At 45.6% G+C, this 15,542-nt stretch overlaps 1 protein-coding gene across 1 annotated transcript in view; it reads left to right on the top strand.

The window, feature by feature from the left end:
* trpn1 (transient receptor potential cation channel, subfamily N, member 1) overlaps positions 1-13,338 on the top strand; it is a 44,283-nt gene extending 30,945 nt beyond the window's left edge. The window contains exons 25-30 of the mRNA XM_014142698.3: positions 3,230-3,439; positions 5,173-5,627; positions 7,696-8,118; positions 9,262-9,719; positions 10,410-10,562; positions 10,854-13,338. Of these exons, the coding sequence (XP_013998173.3) occupies positions 3,230-3,439; positions 5,173-5,627; positions 7,696-8,118; positions 9,262-9,719; positions 10,410-10,562; positions 10,854-11,026 (1,872 nt within the window). The 3' untranslated portion in view covers positions 11,027-13,338. The remainder of the gene's footprint in view (positions 1-3,229; positions 3,440-5,172; positions 5,628-7,695; positions 8,119-9,261; positions 9,720-10,409; positions 10,563-10,853) is intronic.
* The last annotated feature ends 2,204 nt before the right edge of the window (positions 13,339-15,542 follow it).

The raw sequence follows: 15,542 nt of genomic DNA, 5'->3' as shown, positions 1-15,542 counted from the left end.
AGCACTCAGCCAGAAGGGGTTGTGTGCTCCAGACCTCCAGTGCTTATTCATGGCCCGGTGTATCCAGTACCAGCACCACGCACTAGGCTTCCAGTGCGTCAGCCCAGTCCAGTATGTCCTGTTCCTGCTCCTCGCACTAGCCTTGGGGTGCGTGTCTCCAGTCTGGTACCTCCAGTACCAGCCCCACGCAGTAGGCTTCCAGTGCGCAGTCCCCGTCCAGTACGTCCTGTTCCTGCTCCTCGCACTAGCCTTGTGGTGCGTGTCTCCAGTCTGGTACTTCCAGTACCAGCCCCACGCACTAGGCCTCCAGTGCGCAGTCCCCGTCCAGAGCTTCCGACGACAGTACCCCGTCCAGAGCTTCCGACGACAGTTCCCCGTCTAGAGCTTCCGACGACAGTTCCCCGTCCAGAGCTTCCGGCGACAGTTCCCCGACCAGAGCTTCCGGCGACAGTTCCCCGTCCAGAGCTTCCGGCGACAGTTCCCCGTCCAGAGCTTCCGGCGACAGTGTCCCGTCTAGAGCTTCCAGCGACAGTTTCCCGTCTAGTGCTTCCGGCGATGTTCTACAGTCCAGAGCCTGCAGAGACGGCCCACAGTCCGGAGCCTGCAGAGACGGCCCACAGTCCGGAGCCTGCAGAGACGGCCCACAGTCCGGAGCCTGCAGAGACGGCCCACAGTCCGGAGCCTGCAGAGACGGCCCACAGTCCGGAGCCTGCAGAGACGGCCCACAGTCCGGAGCCTGCAGAGACGGCCCACAGTTCGGAGCCGATAGAGACGGCCTACCGTCCAGAACCGGTGCAGCCAGAGTCGCCCTACAGTCCAGAACCGGCGCAGCCAGAGTCGCCCTACAGTCCGGAACCGGCGCAGCCAGAGTCGCCCTACAGTCCGGAACCGGCGCAGCCAGAGTCGCCCTCCAGTCCACAGCTCCCGGAGTCGCCCTCCAGTCCGAGGTCTCCAGTGACGCGCATCAGCCCGAGGTCTCCAGCGACGCGCATCAGCCCGAGGTCTCCAGCGACGCGCATCAGCCCGAGGTCTCCAGCGACGTGCATCAGCCCGAGGTCTCCAGCGACGCGCATCAGCCCGAGGTCTCCAGCGGGGGTGGACAGGTTAGGTTGGGGACTAAGGCCGGGGCCTGAGCCACCTCCGTAGTTGGATGATTGGGGAGGGGGGGGGTGTAGCACGGGGGCCGTCGGTGACGGTAGCCACCCTCCCTTCCCTCCCTTTAGTTTGGGATTATTTTTTGTTTGTTTTTGGGGTTATTGTATTAGGTTTTGTTTTGTTGTTTCAGGTGCATCCGGGATCTGCACCTTTGGGGGGGTACTGTCACGTCCTGACCAGTAAAAGGGGTTGTTTGTTATTATAGTTTGGTCAGGGCGTGGCAGGGGGTGTTTGTTTAGGGTGTTTCGGGGTGTTTTGGTTTATGTTCTATGTTAGTGTATTTCTATGTTCGTTCTATTTGTTCTATTTCTATGCGTAGTTAATTGGGTTGAGCTGTTCCTCGTTGCCTCTAATTGAAGGTCCTATTTAATAGAGGTGTTTTTGTCGTGGGATTTGTGGGTAGTTGTTTCTCTGTATAGTCATTTTGTCCTTACAAGACAGTTTTTTCGTCATTGTTTTGTTTAAGTGTTTTGTATCACATTTCTTTATATATAGAGAAGAAGATGAGCACTTACATTCCCGCTGCGTTTTGGTCCACTCCATACGACGAACGTGACAGTAAGGGGATGTTATGGAAACATTGTAGGGAGAGTGTGAGGATGTAAGAGGATTGTATGGAAACATTATGGGGAGAGTATGAGGATGTAAGAGGATGTTATGGAAACGTTTTTGGGAGACTATGAGGATGTTATGGAAACATTATGGGGAGAGTATGAGGATGTAAGAGGATGTTATGGAAATGTTTTTGGGAGACTATGAGGATGTTATGGAAACATTATGGGGAGAGTATGAGGATGTAAGGGGATGTTATGGATGTTATGGAAACGTTGTGGGGAGAGTATGAGGATGTTATGAGGATGTAAGTGGATGTTATGGAAACATTATGGGGAGAGTATGAGGATGTAAGGGGATGTTATGGAAACGTTATGGGGATAGTATGAGGATGTTATGGGGATGTAAGTGAATGTTATGGAAACATTATGGGGAGAGTATGAGGATGTTATGGAAACATTATGGGGAGAGTATGAGGATGTAAGGGGATGTTATGGAAACGTTATGGGGAGAGTATGAGGATGTAAGGGGATGTTATGGAAACATTATGGGGAGAGTATGAGGATGTTATGGAAACATTATGGGGAGAGTATGAGGATGTAAGGGGATGTTATGGAAACGTTATGGGGAGAGGATGAGGATGTAAGGGGATGTTATGGAAACGTTATGGGGAGAGGATGAGGATGTAAGGGGATGTTATGGAAACGTTATGCGGAGAGTATGAGGATGTTATGGGGATGTAAGTGAATGTTATGGAAACATTATGGGGAGAGTATGAGGATGTAAGAGGATGTTATGGGGAGAGTATGAGGATGTAAGGGGAATGTTATGGAAACATTATGGGGAGAGTATGAGGATGTAAGGGGATGTTATGGAAACGTTATGGGAAGAGTATGAGGATGTTATGGGGATGTAAGGGAATGTTATGGAAACATTATTGGGAGAGTATGAGGATGTTAAGGAAACATTATGGGGAGAGTATGAGGATGTTATGAGGATGTAAGGGAATATTATGAAAACATTATTGGGAGAGTATGAGGATGTTATGGAAACATTATGGGGAGAGTATGAGGATGTAAGGGGATGTTATGGAAACATTATGGGGAGAGTATGAGGATGTATGGAAATGTTATGGAAACATTATGGGGAGAGTATGAGGATGTTATGAGGATGTATGGAAATGTTATGGAAACATTATGGGGAGAGTATAGGGATGTTATGAGGATGTAAGGAGATGTTATGGAAACATTATGGGGAGAGTATAGGGATGTTATGAGGATGTAAGAGGATGTTATGGAAACATTATAGGGAGAGTATGAGGATGTTATGGAAACATTATGGGGAGAGTATGAGGATGTAAGTGAATGTTATGGAAATATTATGGAGAGAGTATGAGGATGTTATGGAGACATTATTGGGAGAGTATGAGGATGTTATGGTGACAATAATTAAAAAAACTATTCCAGATCACACACTAATTCCATTGACACCTGATACCCCCCCCCCCCCCCCCTAATTCTAGAGTGGCTGGACCCCGCTCCACTACGCAGCCAAAGCAGGCTGTCTGGACATGGTGCGGTTCCTGGTGGAGAGTGGGGCGTCGGCCAGTATAGAGTGCCATGGGCGACGAACGCCACTGCAGTACGCTGCCGGGGATAACCACCAGGGGACGGTTAGCTTTCTGCTACGACGAGAAGAGAACAACATACTGAGACTGCTGGAGGACAGGAAGGTTGGTGTTCTCTCTCTCTTTCTGGCTGTCGTTCTTTTCCTGAGCAAGGCTGTTAACCCACTGTTCCCCGGGCACCGAAGACGTGGATGTTGATGAAGGCAGCCCCCTGCACCTCTCTGATTCAGAGGGGTTGGGTTAAATGTGGAAGACACGTTTCAGTTTATACATTCAGTTGTTCAACTGACTAGGTATCCCCTTTCCCTTTCAATATTCTCCCTATAATTTCTACTTTCTTTCTAGTCTAACCACAAGATGTCAGCAAACCACAATTTTAATAGAACAGGCACTGCCAGAACATATTTAAATCAATGTTGCTGATCAGTACCTAGTTTGTGTTTGACCTGATGGTGTGTTGGTGTGTGTTGTCTGTAGTTTGTGTTTGACCTGATGGTGTGTGTTGTCTGTAGTTTGTGTTTGACCTGATGGTGTGTTGGTGTGTGTTGTCTGTAGTTTGTGTTTGACCTGATGGTGTGTGTTGTCTGTAGTTTGTGTTTGACCTGATGGTGTGTGTTGTCTGTAGTTTGTGTTTGACCTGATGGTGTGTGTTGTCTGTAGTTTGTGTTTGACCTGATGGTGTGTGTTGTCTGTAGTTTGTGTTTGACCTGATGGTGTGTTGGTGTGTGTTGTCTGTAGTTTGTGTTTGACCTGATGGTGTGTTGGTGTGTGTTGTCTGTAGTTTGTGTTTGACCTGATGGTGTGTGTTGTCTGTAGTTTGTGTTTGACCTGATGGTGTGTGTTGTCTGTAGTTTGTGTTTGACCTGATGGTGTGTTGGTGTGTGTTGTCTGTAGTTTGTGTTTGACCTGATGGTGTGTTGGTGTGTGTTGTCTGTAGTTTGTGTTTGACCTGATGGTGTGTTGGTGTGTGTTGTCTGTAGTTTGTGTTTGACCTGATGGTGTGTGTTGTCTGTAGTTTGTGTTTGACCTGATGGTGTGTGTTGTCTGTAGTTTGTGTTTGACCTGATGGTGTGTGTTGTCTGTAGTTTGTGTTTGACCTGATGGTGTGTGTTGTCTGTAGTTTGTGTTTGACCTGATGGTGTGTGTTGTCTGTAGTTTGTGTTTGACCTGATGCTGTGTGTTGTCTGTAGTTTGTGTTTGACCTGATGGTGTGTGTTGTCTGTAGTTTGTGTTTGACCTGATGGTGTGTGTTGGTGTGTGTTGTCTGTAGTTTGTGTTTGACCTGATGGTGTGTGTTGTCTGTAGTTTGTGTTTGACCTGATGGTGTGTGTTGTCTGTAGTTTGTGTTTGACCTGATGGTGTGTTGGTGTGTGTTGTCTGTAGTTTGTGTTTGACCTGATGGTGTGTTGGTGTGTGTTGTCTGTAGTTTGTGTTTGACCTGATGGTGTGTTGGTGTGTGTTGTCTGTAGTTTGTGTTTGACCTGGTGGTGTGTGTTGTCTGTAGTTTGTGTTTGACCTGATGCTGTGTGTTGTCTGTAGTTTGTGTTTGACCTGATGGTGTGTGTTGTCTGTAGTTTGTGTTTGACCTGATGGTGTGTTGGTGTGTGTTGTCTGTAGTTTGTGTTTGACCTGATGGTGTGTTGGTGTGTGTTGTCTGTAGTTTGTGTTTGACCTGGGTGGTGGTGGTGTTGTCTGTAGTTTGTGTTTGACCTGATGCTGTGTGTTGTCTGTAGTTTGTGTTTGACCTGATGCTGTGTGTTGTCTGTAGTTTGTGTTTGACCTGTTGGTGTGTGTTGTCTGTAGTTTGTGTTTGACCTGATGGTGTGTGTTGTCTGTAGTTTGTGTTTGACCTGATGGTGTGTGGGAAACTGAACTCCAACACTACTCTGGAGGAGCTAGTTCTTCACTCTGCTGCTCCCCTGGACACGGCCGTGCGTCTGTCCCGAGCCCTGAGCCTAGCCGCCCTCAGGGAGAAGGAGCGCTACGTGGACCTCCAGGCGGCAGCCCACCACTGTGAAAGCCTGGCCTCTGACCTGCTCAGCATGGCCTCGGCCGGGGGGAGGGGGGCCGGCGCCGTACTCACGGCGGTGGACCATAGAGGGGCCAGCGTGCTGGACTGCCTGATCGAGGGGAGGCAGAAGGGAGTGGTGGCCCACCCGGCTGTCCAGAAGTACATGACGGAGGTGTGGTATGGCAGTCTGCAGTGGGACTCCTGGAGGATCCTGCTGCTGTTTTTTGGCCTGCTGCTCTGCCCTCCACTGTGGCTGTTCGTCTCACTGCCTCTCAAACACAGGTACAGAGTAGACTTTCATAGATACAGGTTCATAGCCTTTATTAATGGGAGCCCTTTTGAGGCTAACCCACTGGACACACAACGTCATTTCAACGTGGAAATTTGGGTAATATTTGGTAGATATTGATAAATGAGATTTCAACCTTTATTTACCAACTCAGAAAGTCAGCCAGAAGTTTGTAGAATGACCAATGTGTTATCACTATGCTTTCAACCATCTAAAAGCAGAACCAAATTCCAATGGGAAAACAATGTCAGGTTTTTGGTTCATCTAAATGTGTTATCACTGTGCTTTCAACCATTTAAAAGAAAAATGGGAAAACAATGTCAGATATTTTGTATTTTTACAACAAATAGATGTGTTATCCCTGTGCTTCATCTAATAGCAGAACCAAATGACCTGGATAGCAGTTGAGATTACATTAAAAGTACATGGTGCAAGTGATCAATGCTGTTCGAGATTCTGCACAGATATTTATGTTGTGAAGATCTCCACAGACCTGAGACCTTTGCATGCAATCTTGAACATGCACGCTTTCTATGTTTACATAAGAATACATATATAGTTACAGTAGGCTAACCTCAAACTGTGGCCATGGATGTGTTACTCATTTTAAGGTTGAATAAATGCTGTTACATTAGTTTGTAGTTTGCCTTAACTTTAGGCTATTTACTGTATTACAAAAGAATATTGAATTGTGTTTTGTTGTCAACGCAACCAAATATCACCATTTAAAGGATAATGGTTGAATAGTTGATTTAGTCTGGCTTTAATTCCAGTTTTTCTACAAATCAATAATTTATATGTTGGATTCAAGTCTCCATCTCAACCAATAATCAAAGTTAAAGAATAGGATTAAATCAAATCAAACTTTATTTAAAGTGCATTTCAAGTTTTATTTGATTTAGTCCTATTCTTTAACTTAGATTTTTGGTTGAGATGGAGACGTGAATCGAACATATCTATTACTAATTTGTAGACAAACTGTAATTAAAGCCAGACTAAGTCAGTGGCACAGATGGAACTATCCAAGCAGAAGATGAATCTCCTTTAACTGTTCATATTTGGTTGCATTGACAACAAACACAATTCTATATCCAGTTTGCCTACAAATGAATAATTGATATGTTGGATTAACATCTCCAACTCAACCAAAAATCGAAGTTCAAGAATAGGACTAAATCTAATCTTATCGACGTTTAAATGTACTTTAAAGAAAGTTTGATTTGATTTAGTTGTATTCTTTAACTTAGATTTTTGGTTGAGATGGAGACGTGACTCTAACATATTAATGATTAACTTGAAGATTACATTTGAAATCAACCAAAGTTTGAAACCTTAGGGCTATATGTATTGTCTATTTTTAGTTAAACCATGGGTTGAATTGAAGCAATAGCTGTTGATGACATCCCAAATGCTGCATAGACCTAAATAGTCTCATTGATAATATATGACCTATAAAGTATGGTTACATTTCATTTGCTCTGTTAAACCTACCTTTTGGAATAATTTAGATAGATACAGTGAATATATTTAGTTATTACGAGATCTCTCAATAATCATTCTTGCGATAGCACATGGGTAGTAGTCAGTGACCAACGTCCACACTAAGCAGGACCAGGCTTGGTTAAAACCCTGCATGGGAGACCTAATAAATAGCAGGGGGGGGTTTTCTGATCATGTAAATTTTTTACAATGATGACATAATCCTGTGGTTGAGATTCCACCCTCAAAACAACTGGTTTTTTTTTTTTTTTTCACTTAGATTCCTTGTCACAATACATTGACAAATTACATTGAAACAACGTTGAGTCAACCAGTTTGTGCCGAGTGGGATGTGTTTACATTCAAACATTGTATCTCAAACTCTACCAGTTACAAAAAGAGAACTAAGACTCGCTATTTTTGACCAATCATGAATCAATTATTCAGCAATTAACTTAAAACATATAAACTCCTCCGGGGAATCAATGACAGTTTTGTATGATAGTTGATTGCCAGACAATATTATCTTGGGATTGAATATTATTTTAGGATTTAATGTAAAGTCTTTCAAAACCACACCAGGTTCAACACCATCCCCATCGTGAAGTTCATGAGCTACCTGGTGTCCCACATCTTTCTCCTGGCCCTCTTCATCCTCACCATCGCCTACCCCCCGCTGATTCCCATCCACATGGGTCACCTGCTGCCTGGATGGAGTGAGTGGCTGCTGCTGGCCTGGCTGGGGGGCATGCTGGTGTCTGAGCTCACTCAGCCAGGGGAGCGCCATGGCCTAGCCTGGATCCGAGTGCTTGTCCTGGGCTTCTCCACCGCTGCCTTGCTCTGCCATCTCCTGGCCCTGGTTCTCCAGCTCTGGCCCGACTACCATCTCCACTGCCTTTTCACCCGAAACGTCCTACTAGCCGTGGCCATGACTCTAGGCTTCATCCAGCTGCTGGAGTTCCTGACCTTCCACCACCTGTTCGGCCCCTGGGCCATCATCATCAGGTGAGAGAAGATCAGTGGAGAAAACTATACAAGTAGGCTATTTACTAGGTAGGAGCAGATCAACATGTCAGCAGGACTGATACTGCAACTAAACAGGTCTTCCTCTGCTCCTACAGTGCATTTGGAAAGTATTCAGACCCCTTGACTTTTTCCACATTTTGTTACGTTACAGCCTTATTCTAAAACGGATTAAATAGTTTTTTCCCCTCATCAATCGACACACAATACCCCATAATGACAAAGCAAATAAAGGTTTTTAGAAATGTTTGCACATTTATTAAAAAATAAAATCTGAGATATTACATAAGTATTCAGACTAGTTGAAGCTTTGTTGAAGCACCTTTGACAGTGATTACAGCCTGGAGTCTTCTTGCGTATGACGCTACAAGCTTGGCACACCTGTATTTGCTTCCGTCTGGCCACTCTTCCATAAAGGCCTGATTGGTGGAGTGCTGCAGAGATCGTTGTCCTTCTGGAAGGTTCTCCCATCTCCACCTCACTAACCAAGGCCCTTCTCCCCGATTGCTCAGTTTGGCCGGGCGGCCAGCTCTAGGAAGAGTCTTGGTGGTTCCAAACTTCTTCAATGCTGCAGAATTTTTTTGGTACCCTTCCCCAGATCTGTGCCTCGACACAATCCTGTCTCGGAGCTCTACGGACAATTCCTTCAACCTCATGGCTTTGCTCTGACATGCATTGTCAACTGTGGTACATTACTGTGGTACAGGTGTGTGGCTTTCCAAATCATGTCCAATCAATTGAATTTACCACAGGTTGACTCCAATCAAGTTGTAGATCAATGGAAACAGGATGCACCTGAGCTCAATTTTGAGTCTCATAGCAAAGGGTCTGAATACTTACATAAATAACGTATTTCTGTTTTTTATTTTTAATACATTTGCAAAATTTTCTAGAAACCTGTTTCCCTTTGTCATTACGGGGTATTGACTGTAGATTGATGAGGGAAAAACATTGAATCCATTTTAGAATAAGCTGTAACGTAACAAAATGTTTAAAAAGTCAAGGGGTCTGAATACTTTCCGAATGCACTGTACCTCTGTAAATATGTTGTTATTGTTCACTTAAGTATTATCTGCAATAATAAGGCCTTATTTTTGAATTTTTTTTGGCTTCTATCCTCATCAGTGACCTGATGAAGGATCTGGGAAGGTTTGCCGTCATCCTGGTGCTCTTCCACATCGCCTTCACCATGAGCTTGTGTGCCGTCTACAATGCCACCTTTGAGAAGCCAGAGACAGCAGGCCCCACCCCTCGGAACGTGTCGGTCCTGCTCTTCTTCGCCCTTTTCGGCCTGACGGAGCCTAATGACATGCCTATGTTGGAGGGCTCGTCCCCGGCTGCCAACGTGGTGGCCCAACTGGTGTTTGGCATCTACCTGGTGGTGACGGTGATCGTGCTGATCAACCTGCTCATTGCCATGATGAGTGACACCTACCAGCGCATTCAGGCCCGCTCGGACACTGAGTGGAAGTTTGGCCGGGCTGTGCTCATACGGGACATGAGTAGGAAGTCGGGCACGCCGTCTCCATTCAACCTCTTCACCAACCTCTTCTTCTTCGCCAAGGTGCTTTGCAAACATGGAGGTGACTTTCATACTAGTGTTCCTACCTTGTTCAGGGAATTCATAGATTCAATATTGGCAGTTTTAACCACTACAAATGATTGTTTCTCAAGGAGGCAAACCATGAGTGTAATGCTACATCATGTATTATATATACACTGAGTATACAAAACATTATGGACACCTGCTCTTTCCATGACATTGACTGACCAGGTGAATCCAGGTGAAAGCTATGATCCCTTATTGATTTCACTTGTTAAATCCACTTCATTGAAGAGGAGGAGACAGGTTAAAGAAGGATTTTTAAGCCTTGAGACAATTGAGACATGAATTGTGTATGTGTGCCATTCAGAGGAAGAATGGGCAAGACAAAAGATTTAAGTACATTTGAACAGGGTATGGTAGTAGGTGCCAGGCACACTGGTTTGTGTCAACAACTGCAACGCTGCTGGGTTTTTGACGCTCAACAGTTTCCTGTGTGTATCAAGAATGGTCCATCACCCAAAGGACTTCCAGCCAACTTGACACAGCTGTGGGAAGCATTGGAGTCAAAATGGGCCAGCATTCCTATGGAACGCTTTCCACACCTTGTAGAGTCCATGCCACGACAAATTGAGTCTGTTCTGAGGGCAAAAGGTGGGGTGCAACTCAATATTAGGAAGGTATTCTTAATGTTTTGTACACTCAGTATGTGTTATGTATAACCCCCCAGGTAAGATCTGCTCTACAGAGGGCCGGGACCTGATGACTGAAGAGGAGGATGCAGAGGGTCTGCCTGGGCCTGACCCCCGCTCTCTGGACATACCAGCTCACACCTCCCTGGGCTGGATGAGGACCAACAAAAGGACACAGATCCTACCTGAGGGTGAGGCTCTGAATGGACTGATCCATTTCAATTCACTGATTTCAATTGATTGAGATTCACAGATTTTATGTATTTCAATTCACTTCAATGAACTGTTCAAAGTAATTATTTGGTAATGCATATGTGATTTGGTGTTCTAATATTATCTGATACATACATACATGCATGGCACGTGAAAAAAAATACGTTTCAGCATATTACATTCTTGATTCTCATGAATAAAAGTTCCAACAAACAAATAGTTCCTACATTCTTGTTCCTATCTTTCAAGCTCTCTCTATGCCCCCCCAGATGGCCAGGCCCAGCCCCTCCCCTCTAGCTCCAGGCTGGCTGGCCAGGTTCGCGTGGAGCAAGTGACAGACTGGGCTGTGGTAGTCCAACGCTACCTGGCGCTGAGAGGACAGGGGGACAGAGCCATGCAGGAGAGGGACCCTGGTACTGGCCCTGCCCAGCACCCTGACTGATCCAGTCCATCCAGAACCAGGACTCAGTATCTCTGACTAACTCACCCACACTTGACTTATTAGGCTGTATCCTGATTCTCCACCTTTCTCCCACAGTATGCTCTTGCACACTTTCTGTCATGGATTTAACAATATTGGAAGCTCAAAGTGCACACTGTGGGAGAAGGGTGGAGAATTGGGATACAGCCTAAGAGCCTTACCCAGCAGTAAGTCTGGGTAAGGACCTTAGCCAAGCCTTGACGGGACACAGCATCTTTAGGAGCCTGCACACAGCTTAGCCCGACTCCCAGGACCCCAGCCTTGACATTAACATGAGCCTTGCATACTTACTGGACAGTATGACTCCAGCCCTGCCTTACCAATGGCCAATTCTGCCACGGCCTACTACATCACAGCAACAACCTGTGAAACAGAACTACTAGCACCAAACACACTGCCTTTATTTTCAGATGTCCGTGTATACATTACTCTCACTCACAATTGACCTGATTGTCCACAATCGTAAATCATTCGTGATCCAGAGCCCAGTTTTTCAAAATCTATCTGATCGGATTTCGGAAATCAGTATGATTTAAATGCAAAGAAATAGAATAAAAAGAAAGGGCATATAATTTAGTTATTCGTTCCATTTCTATGCATTTAATCCTATCCGATGGCCGAATTCCGATCAGATAACTTTTGAAAAACTTGTCCCAGGCTATGGTTTATAGCGTGTAGCTTCTGATATTGTCCAGTAGAGGTCAGTATTAAACAGCTTTCTGTCAGGGTCGTTTAATGAGCTGTGTGAGAGATGTATGAGCCTGTAAAAAAAATGCGAGAGAGAAGAGTTGATTTATTAGGGAAAGAGGATACCTAGTCAGTAGCACAACTGAATGCACTCAACCCAAATGTGTCTAACACATTTATCCCAACCCCTCTGAATCAGAGAGGTGCAGGGGGCTGTCTTAAACCACAGCGCCCGGGGAGCAGTTGTTGGGGGTTAATGCCTTGCTCAAGGGCAGAACAGCAGATTTTTACACTTTGCCGCTCAGGAATTTGAACAAGCCACCTTTCGGTTACCGGCCCAACACTCTAAACCACTAGGCTACTTGCCACACCACTATTATAGTGGAGTATTGTACTATCATCACTACTTTCATGCGACAGTGCCTTGATTATGCGTGATGTAGCATTTCATTATAATAACACTTTTCTAGGGACAGTATTGAGAAAAAATGTGTTCTTTGACAAATGAACCAGGTGTTACTGAAACACCTGTTATTTGTTTTACTGAATGGCAGTAGATAAGTGTCTATCTCAGCTCTGCCAATCAGGACACTTACCTGGAGACTACATGTCCACAAAAGCCTCCTATTTTACAATATACATTATATCATGCTTCATTCTACAGTTAAATATGTTTTTATAACATTTTTATGAATAGTGTGTATTGTAGTGACGTGTTTAGAGAAAAGTATAATTGTATTATCATGATATAACATGAGTTACTCAGTAACTCCATTACTTAATGAAAATGGTCAGACCTGTGAAATAGAGCAATAGGAGATCAAACCGGTCTGCTTTCTCTGCCACATTATTTACTTTATTATGGGTCACTCCTTCGCCCCCCTCTCCCCTCTCTCTCCCCCTCCACCTCCCCACCCTCTCTCTCTCCTCCCTTCCCTCTTCTATCTTGACATTATGGCTAGGAGCTAGGAAACAGGCCTGTAAACATAATACCTTCCACTCTCTTTATCATTGAACTAAATTAAACACTGCAGCCAACTGTGCTTCTTCCATGAATTACGCCAGAGATAAGTGGGGGAAATCCTTCGCTCTTCTCCTTCTATAAGATTAACCGCGAGGATGTTGTTTTTACCTGGTCAGACCAGGATGAGTACAGTGTGTCCGGGGAGTGAGATTGATGTGTTTGAAGCATATAAGAATTCACAATGAATAGGACATAGCTTAACGTAACTCTAAACAGAGAATGAAAATAGGAGGTAAATAACTCAGGGTGCATCTTATATGGCACCCTATTCCCCATATTTATTCAATGCTTTTGGCCAGAGCCCATAAGGTCATAGGGCTCTGGTCAAAAGTAGTGTGCTATATAGGGAATAGGGTGCCATTTGGGACTCAAGCCGAAGTTTCGCATCTTTCTCACCTCTTTGAGTGCCTTGCAGTACTCACTGACTCTAAAATGTCCAGACTTGTTGAGCCAACTTCTATGGTTCATAGAAACCTTAAAAAAAAATCTGTAACCCCTCATTCTATTGTATTGTTGATATGTTTTATACAACCTAAACTTCAATAAAGTTTTAAGTCTGTAATGTAAGGTATATTCACACATGCACACACACACATGCGCACGCACGCACGCAAACACACACACACTAACACAATCTGTTATTTGTGAAAGATTAAAATGTGTGTTTTGTATTGTCTATAGTTTGATGTGTGTTTTGTCTTGTCTATAGTTTGATGTGTCTTGTCTTGTCTATAGTTTTATGCGTGTTTTGTCTCATCTATATTTTGAGGTGTGTTTTGTCTTGTCTATAGGTTGATGTGTGTTTTGTCTTGTCTATAGTTTGATGTGTGTTTTGTCTTGTCTATAGTTTGATTTGGGTCTTGTCTTGTCTATAGTTTGATTTGTGTCTTGTCTATAGTTTGATGTTTGTTTTGTCTTGTCTATAGTTTATGTGTTTTGTCCTGTGTCACGCCCTGACCTTAGAGATAATAAAGTCTCTATTTTGGTTAGGTCGGGGTGTGACTAGGTTGGGTTATCTAGATGTTGTATTTCTATGTTGGCCTGATATGGTTCTCAATCAGAGGCAGCTGTCTATCGTTGTCTCTGATTGGGGATCATATTTAGGCAGCCTTTTCCCACCTGTTGTTTGTGGGATCTTATTTTGAGTTAGTGCATGTTGCACCTCTGTCGTCACTGTTTGTTATTTTGTTTATAGTATGTCTTGCGAAGTTTTCACATATTAATAAAGATGTGGAACGATACTCACGCTGCACCTTGGTCCTTCTCTACAAACAACCGTGACAGAAGATCCCACCAAAAACGGACCAAGCAGCGTGGCCAGGATGAGTAGACATGGGAGGAGATCATGAGTGGAGCAGGGCCCTGGACGCGAAGTGGAGAGTATCGCCGTTCAAGGGAGCAGATGTAGGCAGCAAGAGAGGAACGGCGACGATACGAGGAGTTAGAACGACAACGAAAGCCCGAGAGGCACGGGGAGATTGGCGGAGTCAGGGTTTAGACCTGAGCCAACTCCCCGTGCTTACCGTGGGGAGCGCGTGACCGGTCAGGCACCGTATTATGCGGCGATACGCACTGTATCTCCAGTGTGCATTCACAGCCCAGTGCGCTCGTTGCCGGCTCCCCACATTTGCCGGGCTAGAGTGGGCATTCAGCCAGGACGGGTTGTGCCGGCTCAGCGCTCCTGGTCTCCAGTACGTCTCCTCGGTCCAGGATATCCTACGCCGGCTCTACGCACTGTGTCACCAGTGCGCCTTCACAGCCCAGTGCGTCCTGTGCCAGCGCCCCGCACTTGCCGGGCTAAAGTGAGTATCCAGCCAGGACGGGTTGTGCCAGTTCTACGCTCCAGACCTCCAGTGCGCCTCCATGGTCCAGTATATTCTGCACCGGTTCTACGCACCAGGTCTCCAGTGCGCCTCCACAGCCCAGTACGTCCTGTGCCTGCTCCTCGCACTCTCCCTGAGGTGCGTGTCATCAGTCTGGTGCCACCTGTCCCGGCTCCATGCACCAGTTTTCCAGTGCACCTTCCCAGTCCGGAGCTTCCGGCGACAGTTCCCAGTCCAGAGCTTCCGGCGACAGTTCCCAGTCCAGAGCTTCCGGCGACAGTTCCCAGTCCGGAACCTCCTGAGACGGCCCACAGTCCGGAACCTCCTGAGACGGCTCACAGTCCGGAACCTTCTGAGACGGCCCCCAGTCCGGAGCCTCCGGCGATGATCCCCAAAAATAGTCGCCACCATGGATGACAGATCCGCGAGCAGAGCGGGGTCTACGTCCCGCACCGGAGCTGCCACCGAGGCTAGATGCCCACCCGAACCCTCCCCTATAGAGTCAGGTTTTGCGGCCGGAGTCCACACCTTTGGGGGGGGGGGGGGGGGGTACTGTCACACCCTGACCTTAGAGATCCTTTTAATTCTCTATTTTGGTTAGGTCGGGGTGTGACTAGGGTGGGTTATCTAGATGTTATATTTCTATGTTGGCCTCCTGATATGGTTCTCAATCAACGATAGACAATGTCTATCGTTGTCTCTGATTGGGGATCATATTTAGGCAGCCTTTTCCCACCTGTTGTTTGTGGGATCTTATTTTGAGTTAGTGCATGTTGCACCTCTGTCGTCACGGTTTGATATTTTGTTTATAGTTTATTGTATGTCTTGCGAAGTTTTCATATATTAATAAAGATGTGGAACGTTACTCACGCTGCACCTTGGTCCTTCTCTACAAACAACCGTGACATCCTGTCTATAGTTTGATGTGTGTGTTGTCTAATTG

The sequence above is a fragment of the Salmo salar genome, chromosome 14 (genome assembly GCF_965601325.2).
Source record: "Salmo salar chromosome 14, fSalSal1, whole genome shotgun sequence".
NCBI lineage: Eukaryota > Metazoa > Chordata > Actinopteri > Salmoniformes > Salmonidae > Salmo > Salmo salar.
The sequence above is the reverse complement of the archived record's forward strand: the minus strand, read 5'-3'. Positions and strand labels throughout refer to the sequence as shown.